Raw genomic sequence first — 20,132 nt, 5'->3', positions numbered from 1 at the left:
CTTTATTTCAAATGCAACTCTGAATTGTATTAAGCTCTTCTCCCACTTAGGCGATTTTTTTTGGCGACTGCAGGCGACTAGGCTGTCGCCACATGGTCGCGGCATTACACCTGTATGGTTGTGAGTAGTCTCCTCAAGTTGCCTAAAGAGTCGTAATGTTTTTCTGGTCACTGCTGGATTTTGAAATGTTCAAAACTTTTTGGCGACTGTGGGCTTGTCTTCTGTTGTAGGTGCTGTCGTGGGTTGTCACCAGGTGATATATTTATGTAAATATATGCACGTAAATATATTTATTTTTTGCTCATATTCTATGTCGCTCTTCTAGGGAGATGCTAACTGCATTTTGTTGTCTCTGTACTGTATACTGCACATTGACAATAAAGTTTGAATCTGAATCTGAATCTGATGTTAGTTGTCGCCAGGTGCTGACCGGTGAATTCATTGTCGACTACTTGCGTCAACCGGCGACAGGTACCGGAGACTGAATTGTCTTCAGTTGTCTTCAGATGTCGCCGACAGGGTCGTTGCTTGTCGTAGCTTGTCACGGGTGGACGTAGGTTGACTTTGGTTGTCGTAGGTGTGGTCTTAGGTGGACATCCAAATGGGTCGTCAATTGTCGGTAGCTTACCGTGGCTTGACGTCGACAAGGTGGTAAGTCGTTGTAGCTTGTCATGGACATTGTCTTGGGGGGGGGGGGTCCAGTCGCCGCTTTTTCGGCGACCTACTACGACTGTGACAGTTGCCGGCAGTCGCCGAAAAAATCGCCTAAGTGGGACAGGCCCTTTATATCTATTATTTGGATTTGAACAGATGCAGTGAGTGATCCATTTTAGAATGTGAACACTTTGAAAAATCTGATCCAAACTTAGTAGTGAGGTGGATTGTCTAAATAGGAATAAATAATCATTTTCTTAAGAAGAATGGTTTTAAGTTGGAAAGGGTACAAACGCGATTCACCAGGATGTTACCTGGGCTTGCGGGCTTGAGTTATAGGGAGATGTTAGATAGGCGAGGGATTTTATCTTTGGAGCATAGGAGGCTGAGGGATGACCTCTGGTGGTGTACACGATGATGAGGGGCATGGATAAAGTGAATGCTCACAGTCTTTTTCCCAGGATAGAGAATTTTAAAACTAAAGGGCATAGGCTTAAGGCGAGAGGGAAGATATTTAAGAAGGATGTCGGGGTACTTTCTCTCGATAGTAGTCAGTATCTGGAAAGAGCTGGCAGAGGAAGCTATTGATGTGGATACAATTATGACTTTTAAATGCCATATGAACAGATATGTGAATCAAAGGGGTTCAGAGGGTTATGGGCCAGATGCGGACAAAGAGACAAACCCAGTATGCCAACTTGGCCACCAAGGACAAGTTGGACTGAAGGGATTGTTTCAGTGCTGTATAGCTATATGCTAAGGTTGATATAGTGGGCTATATTAAGCTTTGCTTGGTTCACACCTCATGGGGTCTCTTGCACTAGCTCTGTAGTTCCATTGACTTTCAGTGGCACTGCTGATGGCCTTGGACAAATGGCCTGTTTCCATATGTCCACGAAGATGAGAAACACTTAAAAAAACTAACATGAACAAATTTGTGCTGATCCAGGCCCATGGAACATGGGTGCCTCCACATTGGCCCCATAGCTGAACTAAATTACACAGGTCTCATTGCACTGCTGGTGTTGCCACAATGGCTCCTCCTTGAGGAACATGACGTTATAAATGTCAACAATAAAAACATTATCTAAACTTCTCTTAAATGAATGATGGTGACACTATGGTCACATGAAACCAAGAGGTTGGATGTGAAGTATATTAGCCCTTGGCTCAGTAAGTTATGGAATGCCTCTGGACTCATTGGCAAATACAGGGGTAGAGTGACGTATCTTACTGCAGAATGATCTGTATCTCCACATGTTGTGTAAGTCTGATGATCTGATAAATGCTTTGCAGCTAGTTCCATCCCATCTGTCATCATTGTAGTAAGGGTGTGGGAGGAAAATACTTTTTGGTTAAATCAGGTTAGAGCACATATTTTGAAAAGCACAAGCTCTTCAACTTCCTGCTTTTCAACACACTGAAAATTTAAGTGTAGTATTTCCTCAACAAATAAGAATATTTAACTTTATGCTCCTAACCACAATATTCCTTTGGGGAATTAAAAAATCTTGTGGTACAATTTTGTTGTGTGAGCTCAATTTGTTAACAACCTCAAGTGTAAGAATTGTTTCATGCTCCAGAATGTCTTTACTTGAAGTTAACTTTGCTGTCTTATTGGTTGATTATGGGTTCAAGCTCTGGACTTTTGCAATGCAATTAGACTTGATGCTTCATTGAAATATTGTTCTACCATTGGATACTTAAGATCTTAAACTGGCGACCTCTCTATCTTACAAAGTTGTTCTAGGTTTATCCTTGCAATATCTTTCTCGCAACATCATCCATCTAAATCTCTTCACTTGTCTCCTTGCTGTTTGTGAAAATTGCTGTGCATAATTTAGGTGCCTCGTTTTCTAAATAATTAACAGTGACTGCAAGTCAAAAGTTAATCAGTAGCTTTAATGTGCTTGGGATATGAAAAGCACTGTAGTAAATGTATGACTTAATGCCACACTAAAATATTCAATTGGTGTGAAGAAGATAAAAATCCTAGGAAATGCTTTCTGTGGAACTTAATCAGATGCTGTGGTTAGTGCAAAAGTACTCTGAGGGATTCCCAAAAATCTCAAAATGGGGAAAATTTACATCCTCTTATTTGAAAAGCAATCCTTTAAACAATGTTCACCTTGATTGCCAAGTTAAAATGTAGCTGGCACTGTTCCTGATATCTGATGCATCTTTGCTGCTAAGAATCATGGGAAGCAGAATTCATCTGCTCAAACCATGTGCTCATCCCAGAGATCTGCAACAAGTACAATAAAAGTTTCCAATCATGTGCAAAATGTGCGGAACATTTAAAAGCTCCAATGCAGATGCAGACAGCTACACATTGGAGTCATTTGAATTCATGTCTCCATGATGATTTGTTGAATGGTTAACTTGGAGAAATACATAGAAGGAGTATGGTATTTGACCTCAAGTGACTGCCCTGTCCTTCAAAAAGTTAATGGATGAACTCACAGCTTTTTCCAGCGCTACCCCAACACATCTTGATTCCCTTACTATCCAAATATTTCTCCATCAATACCTTGGATATACTTAGCAACTGAATGCTTGGATGGAGAATTCCAAGGATTCATCTATACTCGATGCAATTTTTTTTCTCATCTCAGTCCTGATGTTCTTTTAAGATTGTCACAACTACTACTAAACACCTTCCCTAAGGAAACATTTTGCATCTAATGTGCTAATTGTTGTATGAATTTTGTGTGTTTTAATTTGATCACCCATTACACTTCTAGATTCTAGAGAGCATGGGTCCATATATGACACTCCGGTTTTATCAAAGTTTAAAAATAAGGTCACTGTTTGCATATTATTGCTTTGATTTTTGTTGGAGGTAAATGTCAAGCATGTTGATAACATGCATGAATAATACTGATAAAATGTTAAGGAAATTGCTGCCACAAATTTTGTGTCCAATTCCATACTGGACAAGATTTCCTCAGGAAATGCTCCTGCATTTAAAAATAATTTAATGGAATTTTAGGTGCGATTGATGCATTAAATACAGGAGTAAATGTGATCATTTTCCAGGCAAACATATCTAAAGATTAATACTGAGAGAATATTACAACTTTGTGCCCTGGATTCCATGCACTTTAACCTTCCAGACCAGCCTACCATACAGGACTTTGTCAAAGGCCTTACTAAAGTTCATTTTGTTGACATCCACTATCTGCCTTCATCGATCTTCTCGGTGATCTCTATCCTCTCGGTGATCTTATTAAAAAAACTATTGGATTTGTGGGACAAGATTTCCCATGCACAAAGCCATGCTGACTATCCCTAATCAGTCCATGCCTGTCCAAATGTTCTGTCCCCAATAATACTCCCAAGCAACAGTTCCATTACTAATGTCAGGTTCATTAGTCTGCAATTCTTGCTGCTCTTCTTAAGGATTTTACTTTGCCTTGTTTATCAGCTTCATTTCAATCCTCTTTATGCCCTCCTGATTATCTTCTTGAGTGTCTTCTTACATTCCTTACTCATGGAGGGATTCATTGGATCCTGACTGCCAAATTCTGACAATTGCCTCCTAGTTTTTCTGACTGAAGCCTCAACCATTCTTGCAAACCGGGATCCCTAAAACTGCTAGCCTGGCTCTTTACCCTAACAAGAACTGGATCACTATTTAAAAACACTCCCATTCACACAACCTACAATACTTGAATTCTTATTTATTTTCATCAGGGGGTAGAAGCAGAGCTTGGATGTTTTGCAGCCACTTCGATAATGGAAGAAGGGAATGGTGCATGGTGTGCATTTGCATTCTGTAGTTTCTCATTTAGTTTTTCTTTAACTTCTATATTCTGGTTTGCCTTCCTGGTTGCCCGGACTATTCCAAGCACTGTTGCATTGTTAGTTAAGGAGGATGTCATGGCAGTGGTCAGAGGTGACATTACGAACGGTTCGTCTCGTGAGGCTATATGGGTGGAGCTGAGGAACAAGAAAGGGATGATCACCTTGCAGAGGGTGTACTACAGACCACCAAATAGTCAATGGGAATTAGAAGAACCAGGAGACTGCATCCAATTGCAGGTCAAATAAGGTTGTTGTAGTAGGGGGGTTTTAACTTTGCTTATATTGACAGGGAAAATCATAGTATGAAGGGTTTAAATGGGGTGCAATTCCTCAAAAATGTTCAGGAGTTTTCTCAAGCAGTATGTAGAGGCTCCCACATGTGAGAGCTGAACATCTGTAGTTGGAAAGCTACCAGAGAGTATTCAGAGGGAATTTGGATGGGCAAGGGCTGATTAGGGATAGTCAGCATGGTTTTGTACATGGGAGGTCGTGTCTCACAAATCTGAGTTTTTTGAAGACGTGACCAAAAAGATCGATGAGGGCAGAGTTGTAGATGTTGTATACATGGATTTCAGTAAGGCATTTGACAAGATTCCGCATGGTATGCTGCTCTGGAAGGTTAGATCTCATGGGATCCAAGGAGAGATAGCTGAATGGATAGCAAATTGGCTTCATGGAAGGAAGCAGAGGGTGGAAGGTTGCTTCTCGGACTGGAGGCCTGTGACTAGTGGTGTGCCTTGGGGCTCGGCGCTGGGCACGTTACTGTTTGTCATCTACATCAATGATTTGGATGAGAACATACAGGGCAAGGTTAGCAAGTTGCTGATGACACAGAAGTGGGTGGTTTTGCAGATAGTGAAGATGGTTGTGAAAGATTGCAGCAGGATCTTGTTTGATTGGCCAGGTGGGCTGAGGATTGGTTGAATTTAATACAGAGAAATGTGAGGTGTTGCATTTTGGGACGTCTAACACGGGCAGGACCTACATAGTGAATAGTAGGCCTCTGGGGAGTGTTGTAGAACAGAGGGATCTCAGAATGCAGGTGCATGGTTCCTTGAAGGTAGTCACAGGTGGTCATAAAGGCTTTTAGCACATTGGCCTTCATCAGTCATAGTATTGAGTATAAACGTTGGGAGTTCCTGTTGGAGTTGTAAAATACGTTGGTGAGACTGCATATTAGAGTATTGTGTTCAGTTCTGAGCACCATGTTATAGGAAAGATATTGTCAAGCTTGAAAGTGTTCAGAGAAGATTTACGAGGATGTTGCCAGGACTAGAGGGTGTGAGCTATAGGGAGAGGTTGAGTAGGCTGGGTCTCTATTCCTTGGAGCGCAGGAGGATAAGTGGTGTATAAAATCTTGAGAGGAATAGATTGGGTAGATGCACAGACTCTCTTGCCCAGAGTAGGGGAATCGAGGACCAGAGGACATAGGTTCAAGGTGAAGGGGAAAAGATTTAATAGGAATCTGGGGGGTAACTTTTTTCACACAAAGGGTGGTGGGTGTATGGAACAAGCTGCCAGAGGAGGTAGCTGAGGCTGGGACTATCCCAACATTTAAGAAACAGGCAGGTACATGGATAGGGCAGGTTTGGAGGGATATGGACCAAACACAGGTAGCTGGGACTCGTGTAGCTGGGACATGTTGGCTGGTGTGGGCAAGTTGGGCCGAATGGCCTGTTTCCACACTGTATCACTCTATGACTCTGGTTCGACACAACTCTACCACGGAATTGTATTTGAAAGAGGTCAGAACAATAAAACAAGGAATTTATCTTCCTTTAACAGGTGACAGGATTAGGACTGAATAATAACAAAATACTGTTTGACTATATTTTTCACACAGAGGGTGGTGAATATCTGGAATTCTCTGCCACAGAAGGTAGTTGAGGCCAGTTTGTTGGCTATATTTAAGAGGGAGTTAGATGTGGCCCTTGTGGCTAAAGAGATCAGGGGGTATGGAGAGAAGGCAGGTACAGGATACTGAGTTGGATGATCAGCCATGATCATATTGAATGGCGGTGCAGGCTCGAAGAGCCGAATGGACTACTCCTGCACCTAATTTCTATGTTTCTATGACTTCAATTTTCTTTTGAGAAGCATTAGGAATGAGAGACTGTCCTAAAATATTTGCAGCATTTACTAAAAAATGTTTCCCCTTTGTTTAAGTCTGTACTCACTCCTCTATCTCCAACAATTGACTCATTTAATGTCCCTTACTTCTAATTCAGTTAACTAATACCCTTTCCAGGATTATTGCAAAAATGCTGTTGAGTAACTGTCACTTATGTATTGTGTGTTTTAATAATTTAGATTCAAAACAAGCTGCCTATTCTAAACAATTTAAACAGATTGTTTAATTTTCTATTGAATGGTTTTGCTGCTCCTTTGAATTTGTGTGGTCTTTTTAAATACATTTAAGTTTAAAATTAAGTTAGCTGAAGCATTTTGTTTGAGCGATGGTGATCCTTTGCACACTATGATGAAAATTCAAACATCTAGTATCAGACCAACTGTTTGATTCTTTTGATGATTGAAAAATATCAACATTCATTGACATCGTAAATCCTACTTTATTAAATAAAAGTTAAATACTGGAAATGGCCTTTTCATATTTCTATAATCTATTTCTAGCAAGCATAATTGCTTTAAAAAAAAGTTTAATGTGTTTCAGCATTATGTGATTAAAAATCCATTATTTCTTGAAAAATAAGAAATTGTGGGTTTTTTTAAGTCATTTTGATATTAAAACAGTATGTTCTTAGCATCAGTCATGCAGGGAGGATGATGCCAGGATGCACAAGGCCACTTCTGGAGCATTAATGGGGATATCATGTTGTCTTTTGAGTGCCTATCATTGCTTCCTCTTACACAACATGGTCTTTCCTACATGTTGACCATGAAACTGTGACCGTACTTCTTTTAAGGTCATTAAATTGCTGCATCTGGTTTACATCAGAGCCCAGGAACCAAAATGGTGATTATTATCTCATGGCTGCATCAATTAATGCATCATATTGGGAGCACTAAAATTTATGGGCAATTATATGCCTGTAATATAAATATATAGGTGAGACTGCACTTGGAGTATTGTGTAATTTTTGGTTGCCCTCTTATACGAAGAACTAGACCAAGTGCAGACCCGTTGGGTGTGTTCCCCCAACGTGCGGTTGCAGCGTCACACACACTAACTATTCCCCCCCCCCCCCCCCCGCACGCACGCTAATTACCCCCCTTGATATTATATTAATATATTAATTTGCTCCTTTTACCCCATAACCACCCTATCTACTGACGCATAGCCCCCAACTTGCAGTCACAACTGGGACTCGCTGAGGTAGGCAATTTGGTCCGCATGGATGATTTGGGCTGAACGGCCAATTTCAGTTCCATATAACTCAAGTTAATAGCATTTTCTTTGCTGCTAGTTGTAAATTTTGAATTAACTTAAAAAACAACTTAATTTAGAATGATTTTACGGAACAGCAGCCTATCAGATCTGCGCAAGCCCATGAAGATCCATGTGGTGTGACATTATCCTCCCCTTGCCTTCACTGCAATTTCTGTTTCAAATATTTAACCACTTAACATTTGAAGATTAACCTTCTTACCACTCTGCTCTACTAATAGCAGTTTTAATTTTTTTCCTACTGTCCATTAGCCATAGTGGAAATAGATTCTTTTCTGGTCATTTTTAAAAATAGGATTTTTTTTTTGATGGCTCATTATTTGAAGATTTATTAAAGACAAAGATTTATTCTTATCCACTTTTTGCCACTGTTTTTCCAGTCTCTTCTCGCAGTGAAAGCCTTTCATCTCCATAGAGGATTCAAACAAGTCTATTTTTCTGAAGAATTGAAGTGATATTTGTATTTGGAATCCGAAAAATAAGCAAATAATTCCTGTAACAACACTGACTTTGTGTTGCCCCAACTACATTTTTGGATGTTTCTTGTGTGCTTTGTTACGGTGTTTAGTGAAAAATTAAACATTTGGAACAATTGTTTTTCAGCAAAGAGAAAACCCATTCAACAAATCATCGTTGTCCGCTGATTATCCAAATGAAGAGAGACTACCATTGCCTGATGGAAACCAGTCATCGACTATTCAAGGTAATTACCAACAAATCATTTATATAGATACATAATTCTTTGATAGAAATCATCACTCATCTTATTTTTAAAGTAGATTAAATATTCATACTGTTGGAATTGGCTTCCTTTAAGTTTTTTTTTGTTTGTGGTTTTATTGGTGACATTTTTGCTCACTATTAAAAGTCAATGTCTACTGATGAGTGGAATCCTGTCTTGCCAGTTAAGCAGCAATTGCACATCTCATGAATGCTTACTCCATTTATGGTGCCACCAATAAATGTACCTTGAAATTTGATTAATTTAAGCGATGCAGACATCTGTAACTTTTCTGGTGTCTTTGCTGAACTTACAAGATTGTTGTGCATTTTCTCTTATTATCAAGATTTCAAATAGATTGGTGTTGAAAGTTGTCCTCCATTGCATGTATTAATCGTTCAACAGGGTTCAATCAAATTTAGGATGGTGAGAACAATAGGGATTGTTCTAAACCATTTGAAGATTATTTTGCACTGTACAAATTTCTACGTACCTCTTAAAGTGGTCAATCATAGCCTTAAATATAATCTTTTGGTGTTCCGCAGTCAATGATGGTGTGTGTTCTGCACAAATCCAGCTTAGAATATTGCAGGTTACCCCAGAAATATTCTGAACTTCAGATACGGTATTCCAAAACCAGTCACAAATTGGTCAAAGAGCTGTACTTTATTACTGAGACTGGATATACTAATGTTGATGGGTTATTATTTGCTGTCAAAATATAAAAATGCTTCTATCCAATTAATTACCTGACATTTTCCATGTTAGGCTTGTTTGATTCCAGGAACTTCAAATGACATGATCTGTTCCTTCTATTTTACAACTACGTTTATATGCATGAATCAGCAGCCCAGAGTTTGCTGAAGCAATAACAATATAATTTGTGTTTGTGTAATTGTACCATGAAGCGGGCACTGATTCAGAGTCTTTGTGCATAAATGGTCAATATGGAAGTCTCAAGTTTTGGTCCTCTCCAGACCAAACAGCTGCACCCTTCCCTTGTGAAATGTGATCTGAATTGATAAGAATATAAACCACAAAGTAATCTGACTTTAAACTACCTTGAAGTTCTAGTTGAGCTGTTAAAGTTATTGTAAATAATAATTGTTCTGAGGGATTATTTGCTGCAATTGGTTGCTCAGCCATCTTAATAATATCATTGGTTAGGACCCCTGAACTCTTTGCTTGGAATAACAGAAATTCTCACCAGACAGATCATTAAATCTTTGTCAGGAATTGTATTTGAAATGGCAGAGAACACTGGAGCTTTACCACTAATCACAAACTTGGGGCATTATGAAAGTTTTATCTTTTAAAAGTAATTAGCAGAGGAGAGGATTTTTAGGTTGTTAACTATCAATTATCTTACTAATAAAGATGTTCTAAATACATTTTGGTGAGAACTACGATTAATATGAAAAACCTATTGTCAAATGGAATACTTTCTTTATAAAGTATTCTACATAGTAAATAATCCCACACCAGCTAATACACAGTACAGCATTAGCGTCCATTTTTAATAATCTTATCCCATGGTCTAAGAGGGATACACAATAGTTGTCCTGAATTAAGATTTTGCTTTTCTTGGTCGGACTGCCAAACCTAGATTACCATGAATATATAATAATACAAGATCTGAATGTATTCAGATCTAAGTATTCTTGGATGTAATTCGAGCAGTCACACCTTGTCTACTGTGGAGTTTACCATGGGGAAGTGCATGTATCACATGGAAAAGCATTTAGGTGATTTATAGTTTGTGGGTGGTGATGGGTCGGTGTATTCTGAGCACTTGCTTTCCAGTGCTACTGGAAACTTTAGACTATTAGTTGGAAAGGCAGTTGTATCACTTTATATTCCATTCTTGTTTCAAATTAATCATTGATTCATGCAAACAAACCTCTCACAAGCTTTATATAGAACAAGCTTGAAGAGCCAAAACAGGCTTGTACTCCTTTTATCTCAACCTGCTGCAAATTTGGGTTTGATTACAGATATTTTCATAATTGTGCATTCATTTGTTAAATTAATCATTTTAAACACATTTTACTCACAATTAGTCAAAAGCAATACAAAATACTTTAAAAATTGATAATTAATTTTCCAATTAAATATGAGACATCTAATGCTGATGCCCTTCTCACTCACAAAACTAATGTTGCTGGATTGTGGTTAGATGGGTCAGACTTCAGACCAATTTGTGGTCTTTGTTCAAATACCATTTCTGAAAGCTCTTAAATATAACAGGCTCTTTTCCCATATCTGAATCTTGCAATCTCTGATGAGGTTTTTGCCAGTTTTTATCTCCCTCCCTCTGTCTCCATCCCTCAGTCTCCCCTCTCTCTCAGCTTCTGATATTCTCTAGTAAATATTCTTTGTTATTTTTATTTCTTATCTACTGTACAATATTATTGCTTTCTTCCAACTGGCCTAGCTTGAACAATATATTTTGTGTAGCATTAATATTGTGCATTAAATATTAAATACTTGCAGTACTTGGAGGTTTCCACTATGTTGTGCTAGTAAGGAAAAAGATCAGATACATTTTATTCTTGTTGCTATATATACACATAACTGATCTCTAGAAATCTGAAATATTCTTTACTGCTCTTGCTAATATCAATAGATTAGAAATGAATTAAGTAAAAATGGTGTGCATAAATGTATTTTGTGATTACTTTTTAATCAAGTAACAACTTAGGAATATTTTTTATTGTGATTTAATTTATCCATACTAATAATTAATTTGAAAAGGGTGTCATCCATTTTTAACAAAGTATATTTATGGACTTCGTTGTTGCAAAATAAATGGTTACTATTCCAACAGAAATATCTGTGAACAGTGGACTGATGGGCTAAACTGATTATGCTTCTAGCATTAGGATCTTGACTTGATCAAGCTCCCATCCATGTTTATGTTGTAATTAATGATGATTTATCTTGTTTCAAGTCTGACTTCCCAGGTGGGCTATTTATGAACATTGTCAGCAATGAAAGCCAACTAAGAATTAATTATTCTGGAGCATAGTTTGGCTGAATTAAGTTTGTAAAAACATACTTATCTTCCTTGAAATTAATTAATTTGGCCATCTTGATTTCAGTGTTCTGGTTTGTAGTTTTGATGTGTTATAGTTCCAACATTTCTTGCCTGCCTCTTGCTGTTTGCAACATTAATTCACATAGATCCAAGCTCCAAAGTACTTGTAGTTATACCATTTCTTGTGTGATGCTGATATGCAGCCTCCCCTGCCAAATATAGTGGCATAAGAAACACACTGGAAATTGTGTAAAACAGTAGGGCGCGCTTTTTGGCAGAGTTTTTGGACATAATTTCCAATTAGTTGGGGTGCTAGCAGTATTCTTAAGTGAAAGTCTCCTGCTTTACTTTTGACAGATTCCCTCTTCCTCCATAATTTTGTAACAATGAGGCCACAGCCGTTTACTGCCGCACAGAAGATGGAGGAAATGATAGAAAATTGAATTGTGCAGCAATAACAAAGGGATCCCTCTAAATTTGTTCTCAATGCATGCCTTGCCTCACTGTGGTTCAGATGTGACTCTCATTCCATTGAATTTTAATGGATTAAGAATACCTTCAACAATAAATGCCTTGGCAACATTGGGGCATCACCTTCAGCACATTATCATTGAACCATATCAATCTCAACTTCCAATATAACACTGATATTAGATGGCTCATGCCACAAATATTATAAGAGGCAGAGACCCCAGCTATCAAAATGTACCACGTATTGCATGGACGGCCACTGTGCTAGAAAGAAAGTTGCCCAGGTTCAGAATAAATGCATGTGCAAGAACTGGATTTCCCTAGACTTTTTACACAGGCTTGTAAAGAGGTGTATTGATGTTCAAATACCTAATTTGGTTGGCCTTCATTTTTGGGGTGCACCATGGATTTTTTCACCTGTGTCCATTGAAGTGGAACTTGAGAATATTACCACTCAAACTACTTTTTGCTGTGGTTTTGCAATGCCAAGTAACTCACAATGTACAGATCCTATCCATAGGTCACCCTCCAGTGCCTATATGAGGTGGTGGCCATGACTGTTGGATTGAGTGACCAGATATTGTTGTCCCTTACATCAAAGCTGGCAAATTTGGTGCTTGGGGATCTTTAGGCCATTAAAAAAGAAAACACATGAGGGAGTCCGGCTGCATCTGTGGAGGGAAATGTACAGACATTTTGGGTTGGGTGTCTTCTTCAGGCTGAAGAAGGGTTCTAACCCAAGAAGCGTTCCAACCCAAAATGTCATCTTTCCGTTTCCCTCCACAGATGCTGCCTGACTTACTGAGTTACTCCAGCACTGAACCATAATACTTTTTCCATATGCTGTAATTTGCTTTTCTTCTTCTAGACTAGCAAATCTCTGGCTTGAAATTTCCTTCTGTCAGTTAGCATTCTTGGTCACATGTTTTTAAGATACAAATTATGTTGCCTGTTGACAATACTAAGGTGATAATTTCTTCTTGCTATTATCTTTTTCGCTATTGTTTTTGAACGATAGGTTTAAAAATGTCACTAACTGCTTTATTTCATATTATCAGTTACTTTAAAGTGCAAATATAAGAGTTTAAATAAAATATATGCACATATTTTAGTTATTTCTGTATTTTTTAATAAAATGTATGTAAGAAACTGAAGGCCATTTGTATTGTTAATTGTGGTGACTTGTTAGTCTTTGGCATTTGTAGAGAAATATGCATGCTAAAATTGTAGCAGTTAAATATTCCAAATACTAGACGGTACTGAATTTGCTCCAGTACTAATGCTACCTTCCTGACATCAATATTTCTATATATTCATCAGCTTACCATGACCACGATTCATCTATATTATAGAATCAAATGGTGCTTCAGCTGTTACAAATGCTTGAGTTCATAAATACCATAATGCTGTTTCTCTTTCTCACACTTCATTTTCTTGTAACTCAATTTATCTATGTGACAACTAAAATTATTGTTAAAATGTCTGTTTGACATAGACTTGTACCCATATAGCATGGGTGCAGGGCTCTTCAGCTCATCAAGTCTGCGCTTATCTTCATTTACAGTAGTGCTAACTTATGCCATTTTATTTTCCCACATTTCCATCAACTCATCCCCAAATTTGACCACTTTCCTAACTTTGGAGTAATTAACCTATAAACCAGCACATCGTTTGGACATGCAAGGGATCCGTAGTCCTTATTGGCAACATAAAACCCTTAATTATATTTATTTACAATCTCTTTTATATGTTCATAGATGTCATTGCTTAATAACAAATATATTTGGACTATCTCTTAGATATATGCTGTTGTATCAATTACGGCATCTCAATGTTCATAACCGTTTAAATAAATTGATTTTTGAAAACAAATTAGACCAATTATTTTCAACTTGAGTTTAACAACCTTCTTATTAATAGGATTGAAATTTATTATTGTGCTCTGCACAAATGCCTAAATTTGAATATTACGTATTTTAAAATTTAGAGATGCTCTGATATTTGTAATAAACAAAAAACTATAAATGCTCTCATTTATTGTATCATTTAGTTTCTTTACATCATTCCAACGGCTGTCTGAATTTTGTAATGTAATAATGTTTATTTTCCTGTTTTTGTATAGATGTTTATATTTATAATATTTATGAACAAATAATAATAGATCTTTATAAAGCAACTCTTTCCTGGTTAGTTTCTATATTGTAGTCTCCTTATTGAAGTTGCCTTTATCCTTGCCCTTGTATACCCTTGTTTTTCTTCCAGAGAGTTTATCTCACCCAAAGGATAATATTTCCAGATTACATTTTCCCTCAAATGAACAAAGCCCTGCCGAGAATATTTCAGAAATACATCCAGTGCCAAAGCCAAGAACTCTTACTTCCAAGCTGCAAGGCTCCAGTGATTATATCAGCATTATGTCAGGATCCAAGAATGGGAATGGTTTAAATGGCAATGCTTCTACTCCCAAAAGCATTTTAAAACGTAGTCCAAGTTCAAGCTCCAATGATTCTGAAATCTTACGCTTTGGGGTCCAAGAATCAAAAAACAAGGTTCCTGCTTCTCAAACCATCCCAGAAGGAGCTACAGTGCCAACTGAAGCTACAATGAATGAAGAATCTCTTGCAAACAATAGTCTTGAAAAATTAAAACAAGTCAGGTTCTCAACAAAAGTGGATGAAAAGAGAATATCTCAGATTCAAGAGAATTCTGATGCCACCACAATTTCCAAAATAGGTGAAGATAATATACTAGACACTGATTATATGGGGGAAATTAATGAAGGGAAGACGGATGGTATGGACAGTGTGGAGGAAAATGGAAGTCTACAAGAGGATAGTGGAGTTTCTGATTTGCATCATCTACCACCTTTACAAACAGACTTTGTGTATCTGAACCGAGAAGAAGTTAATGCTGTGCCAGACACAGACTTTCAATCCCTCCAAACAACAAATTCAAATCCAAAAAAATATTCAGATAGTCACTTACCAAGTTACAGTTCTAATGAATTAACAAACCATGTCCATGAACTGGACACAGGTGAGATACTAACGGAAAAGGAACCTGATCGAAGATTGAATTCTACATCAAATCCCTCGTATCATATCGTTGGTAAGATGGCTATTAAATAAACTTGCCAATCATTCTTGTATGTACTGGTGTGATTGATTTAATTATTGATTTAATTATTCGCAAAATTTCTAAAAAAAAGAATTCACCTCATTCATGGCTCATTCTGTGAAATCATTGTAATTATTTTTGGAAAATGGCAACACAAGTTGAAGGGGCAGTTGTACTGTATGCCTTTGAGGATTGTTAAAACATAATGTTTTCCAAACCATCTCTTCTACAATGATAATCTGCATGCACACTTTATTTTTTTAAATCATTATTTCACTTCATTTCATTTGTTACTGTGAACAATCGCATTTGTAAGCTAATCACCAGCATTGTATTTTAACTAGGCTGTATCTGAAGCATTAAACAAGTTAAGGTAACAGTTGGACATTAAAAAGAAAATGCTGCCTAGAAAATATATCCCCAGTACATGACATTTGTCTTGGAAATTTATTCTATTGATTTTAGTGTTGTTGATTGATTGGTGTTGTTGATTGGGGATACATTTCTGGGCATTCAAATTTTTATCTTGAAGCATAACACTGGAATTTGGGAAGAAAAGACCTTCAAACTAAATCAGAATCTTTGTCTTACTGGGGTCCAGCTGAATGACAGATTTTGCGTACATAATACGTCATGTCTGCATTTTAACATTCAGAGATTCAAGATTTTCGCAAAATCTTTAGAACTACATGATTGATGACATGAAACAAATTATCTAAATTATCTGGGGGAAATTTAATTCCCTGATTTAAATGAAAGTTTGGAGTTTTATGATTTTCATGCAGTATTCTGGGTGTGCCTTGTTTCATTCACTCTTCCATATTTAATTAAAAATAAATTTTACATTAATTCATTGACCATTAACAGCAATTTTTTAGCAAAGACCGTGAACTAATTTATTGGCGTATTCCAGTTGACAAATGCTGCCTGAATATCTACTACTATGTACAAATGCAGACTATAGGATGCCACCATTAGGTTATGTCAGTGAGTTGATGCCTTGTGAGACAAAGACTTCTTTGATTACATCTGGGAATCATTTTCTTTCCTTCTGCTTCTTGACATGTATTGTTTAAGTTTAAATGAAAATCCTTTAAATCAGTTACGTTTCATGGCTTGGAAAGTTATTATATTTGGCAATGTCACTTTAAGGTGCTATATTACACTACGGTATTGCTAATTAATTATTGTCTACTTCCAGATTAATGATTTAAAATGTAAAACACTGCTTGTGATGATGTGACAGAGAGGAAATAATCCCTTCTGCTTTTCGCCTCTTCAAACAAAACAAAGCTGTAAAGATGAATTCAAATAAAGAAATCCCTTTGCTTTAGCCAGAGCTAAATTCAGGGATGTCTTTACTTTATTCATACAACTCAAGGATAATTTTGATAACAGTTTATATCTTACAAGTTTGAGTATGTGTTATGCAAATAAGCAGCAACCTGCACGTTAATCATAAGAAACCAACTATTATTGATTTCCATAATGCAGAGGCGCCCTGGACAAGAAGGACAGGTTGCAACTGAACTGAAAAGACACCTATATTCTGTTGGGAGATTTTCCAGAATTACTCAGGAGGGTTTAAAACTAGACCTAAAGCCGCAATAAGGCAGATGAGAAGGTTGAGGCAGTACATATGTTAAAACGAGCAGGTTCAAAAGACGACAGGCAGGAGCATGTTCGGGAGTGGGGAAAAATTGATGGATTCAACTATATTTATTTCAATGCAAAGGCCTGACAGATAAGGCAGGTGAACTCGTTATTGATAGCATGCGGGACCAGGAATATTATCGTTTTTACAGAATAATGTTTGAGGGAGGGACAGAACTGGCAGCTCAATGTTCCAGGGAACAAATACTACAGCAGCAGAGCGGCATGGTGGTGCAGCGGTGGAGTTGCTGCCTTGCAGCGCCGGAGACCCGGGTTTGCTCCCGACTACGGGTGCCGTCTGTATGGTGTTTGTATGGTCTCCCCATGACCACGTGGGTTTTCTTCGGGATCTTCGGTTTCTTCCCACACTCCAAAGATTTACAAGTATATAGGTAAATTGACCTGGTAAATGTACAAATTGTCCTTAGTGTGTGTAGGATAGTGTTAATATGTGGGGACCGCTGGTCGGTGGACCTGGTGGGCCAAATGGCCTGTTTCCGAGCTGTATCTCTAAACTAAAACTAAACTAAACAACCATCCAGTTGTCTGGAGTGGGAAACTGCAGAAGCTGTAAACCCTAAACAAAAACAAAGAGCTTAAACCATTCAAATAGTCAGGCAACATCTGTGGAGAAAGAAAACGTTAAGATTTCAGTGCATGACCCTTTATCAGAACTAAAAGAGTGAGAACACATATGCATTAATTTGCAGAATGAGGAAGGAGTGGATAAAATATAAAACATGGAACATTTGTGTACAAGAACAGGTCCTTCGACTCATGATATCTGTGCCGACCATGATGGCGATTAAATTAATCTTATCAGTCTGCACGAGATCGATATCAACCACAAACGTAAATGTATTTTATTGGGATTTTATGTGATAGACCAACACAAAGTGGCGCATAATTGTGAAGTGGAAGGAAAATGATACATGGTTTTCAAATTTTTTTACAAATAAAAAACTGAAAAGTTTGGCGTGCAAAAGTATTCAGCCCCCTTTACTCTGATACCCCTAAATAAAATCCAGTGCAACCAATTGCCTTCAGAAGTCACCTGATTAATAAATAGAGTCCACTTGTGTGTAATCTAATCTCAGTATAAATACAGCTGTTCTGTGAAGGCCTCAGAGGTTTGTTAGAGAACATTAGTGAACAAACAGCATCATGAAGCCCAAGGAATACACAGACAGGTCAGGGATAAAGTTGTGGAGAAGTTTAAAGCAGGGTTAGGTTATAAAAAAAAATCCCAAGCTTTGAACATCTCACGGAGCACTGTTCAATCCATCATCCGAAAATGGAAAGAGTATGGCACAACTGCAAACCTACCAAGACATGGCCGTCCACCTAAACTGACAGGCCGGGCATGGAGAGCATTGATCAGAGAAGTAGCCAAGAGGCCCATGGTAACTCTGGAGGAGCTGCAGAGATCCACAGCTCAGGTGGGAGAATCTGTCCACAGGACAACTATTAGCCGTGCACTCCACAAATCGGGCCTTTATGGAAGAGTGGCAAGAAGAAAGCCATTGTTGAAAAAAAGCCATAAGGAGTCCTGTTTGCAGTTTGCCCCTAGCCATGTGGGGGACACAGCAAACATGTGGAGGAAGGTGCTCTGGTCAGATGAGACCAAAATTGAAGTTTTTGGCCTAAATGCAAAACGCTTTGTGTGGTGGAAAACTATCACTGCACATCACCCTGAACACGCCATCCCCACTGTGAAACATGGTGGCAGCATCATGCTGTGGGGATGCTTTTCTTCAGCTGGGACAGGGAAGCTGGTCTGAGTTGATGGGAAGATGGATGGAGCCAAATACAGGGCAATCTTGGAAGAAAACCTGTTAGAGTCTGCAAAAGACTTGAGACTGGGGCGGAGGTTCACCTTCCAGCAGGACAACAAACCTAAACATACAGTCAGAGCTACAATGGAATGGTTTAGATCAAAGCATATTCATGTGTTAGAATGGCCCAGTCAAGGTCCAGACCTAAATCAAATTGAGAATCTCTGGCAAGACTTGAAAATTGCTGTTCACAGACGCTCTCCATCCAATCTGACTGAGATTGAGCTATTTTGCAAGGAAGAATGAACAAAAATGTCAGTCTCTAGATGTGCAAAGCTGGTAGAGATATATCCCAAAAGACTTGCAGCTGTAATTGCAGTGAAAGGTGGTTCTACAAAGTATTGACTCAGGGGGGCTGAATACTTTTGCACACCACACTTTTCCGTTTTTTATTTGTAAAAAAATTTGAAAACCATGTATCATTTTCCTTCCACTTCACAATTATGCACCACTTTGTGTTGGTCTATCACATACAATCCCAATAAAATACATTTACGTTTGTGGTTGTAACGTGACAAAATGTGGAAAAGTTCAAGGGGTATGAAAACATTTGCAAGCCACTGTACCTCTTAAAGCACATAATTGAATCTGCTTCCACCATGTCCCACGACAGCATGTCCCAGCACCAGCCAATCTGTAAAAACAAACCCCCAGAAATACTTGCCTCCACCTCCCCTTTATACTTCATCACTCATCTATAGTATTTGACTTTTACAATCCTTGGTATCTTATCTATGAACTTCCATCATTTTATAAATTGCTATCAGGTCTTCCCTCAGCCAGCAATGTTCCAAACAAAACAATCCAGGTTTGTCCAACTTCTCCTTATGGCCAATACAGTCTAACCCAAACCACATCCTGCTAAATATTTTCTGTTCCTTCTCTATTGCCCCCACCTCCGTTATGCAATGTAACAACTATATTTACGCACAACAAAGGGAATGGCTGTCATACGGAGACCAAAGTTGTGAAGTTCAACATGTCCAATGGCTATGACAAGCCCAGAGGCCAAAGATAGAGAGGTCAGAGTAATGTATGCTCGAGGAACAACACTTCAGGTGTAGGAAAGAACTGCAGATGCTGGTTTAAATCAAAGGTAGACACAAAATGCTGGAGTAACTTAGCGGGACAGGCGACAGGAGAGAAGGAATGGGCGACGTTTCAGGTCGAGACGCTTCTCCAGACTGATATCAGGGGAGTGGGTGGGACGGAGAACAACACTTCATCTTCTATCTGGGCACAGTGTAGCCCAAAGAGTAAATACTAAATTGAACTGTTTCGTGTAAACAGCTTTAAAAAACAAAATCACCATTATTTCAGTTTTATTTTGGACTCTAACCTGCAGTGCTTGAATTAATTGTTACCTTGATATTTTGATATGCACTCTGTCACCTATGTTCCCTTCATCCCTACACCTTTTATGTAACATAA

General features: G+C 38.2%; 1 protein-coding gene across 10 annotated transcripts in view; it reads left to right on the top strand.

Moving 5' to 3' along the window:
* Positions 1-20,132, top strand: part of LOC129698230 (synaptotagmin-like protein 2) — a 124,996-nt gene that overhangs the window by 56,602 nt on the left and 48,262 nt on the right. For 6 of the 10 annotated variants that reach the window (XM_055637208.1, XM_055637209.1, XM_055637206.1 and 3 more), the window contains exons 7-8: positions 8,471-8,570; positions 14,359-15,204. In XM_055637208.1, coding sequence (XP_055493183.1) covers positions 8,471-8,570; positions 14,359-15,204 — 946 coding nt within the window. The remainder of the gene's footprint in view (positions 1-8,470; positions 8,571-14,358; positions 15,205-20,132) is intronic. The other 4 variants (XM_055637210.1, XM_055637213.1, XM_055637216.1 and 1 more) reach the window with 1 other exon arrangement.

The sequence above is a fragment of the Leucoraja erinacea genome, chromosome 6, assembly GCF_028641065.1.
Source record: "Leucoraja erinacea ecotype New England chromosome 6, Leri_hhj_1, whole genome shotgun sequence".
Classification (NCBI taxonomy): Eukaryota; Metazoa; Chordata; class Chondrichthyes; order Rajiformes; family Rajidae; genus Leucoraja; species Leucoraja erinaceus.
This window is presented reverse-complemented; position numbering and strand designations above follow the sequence as displayed.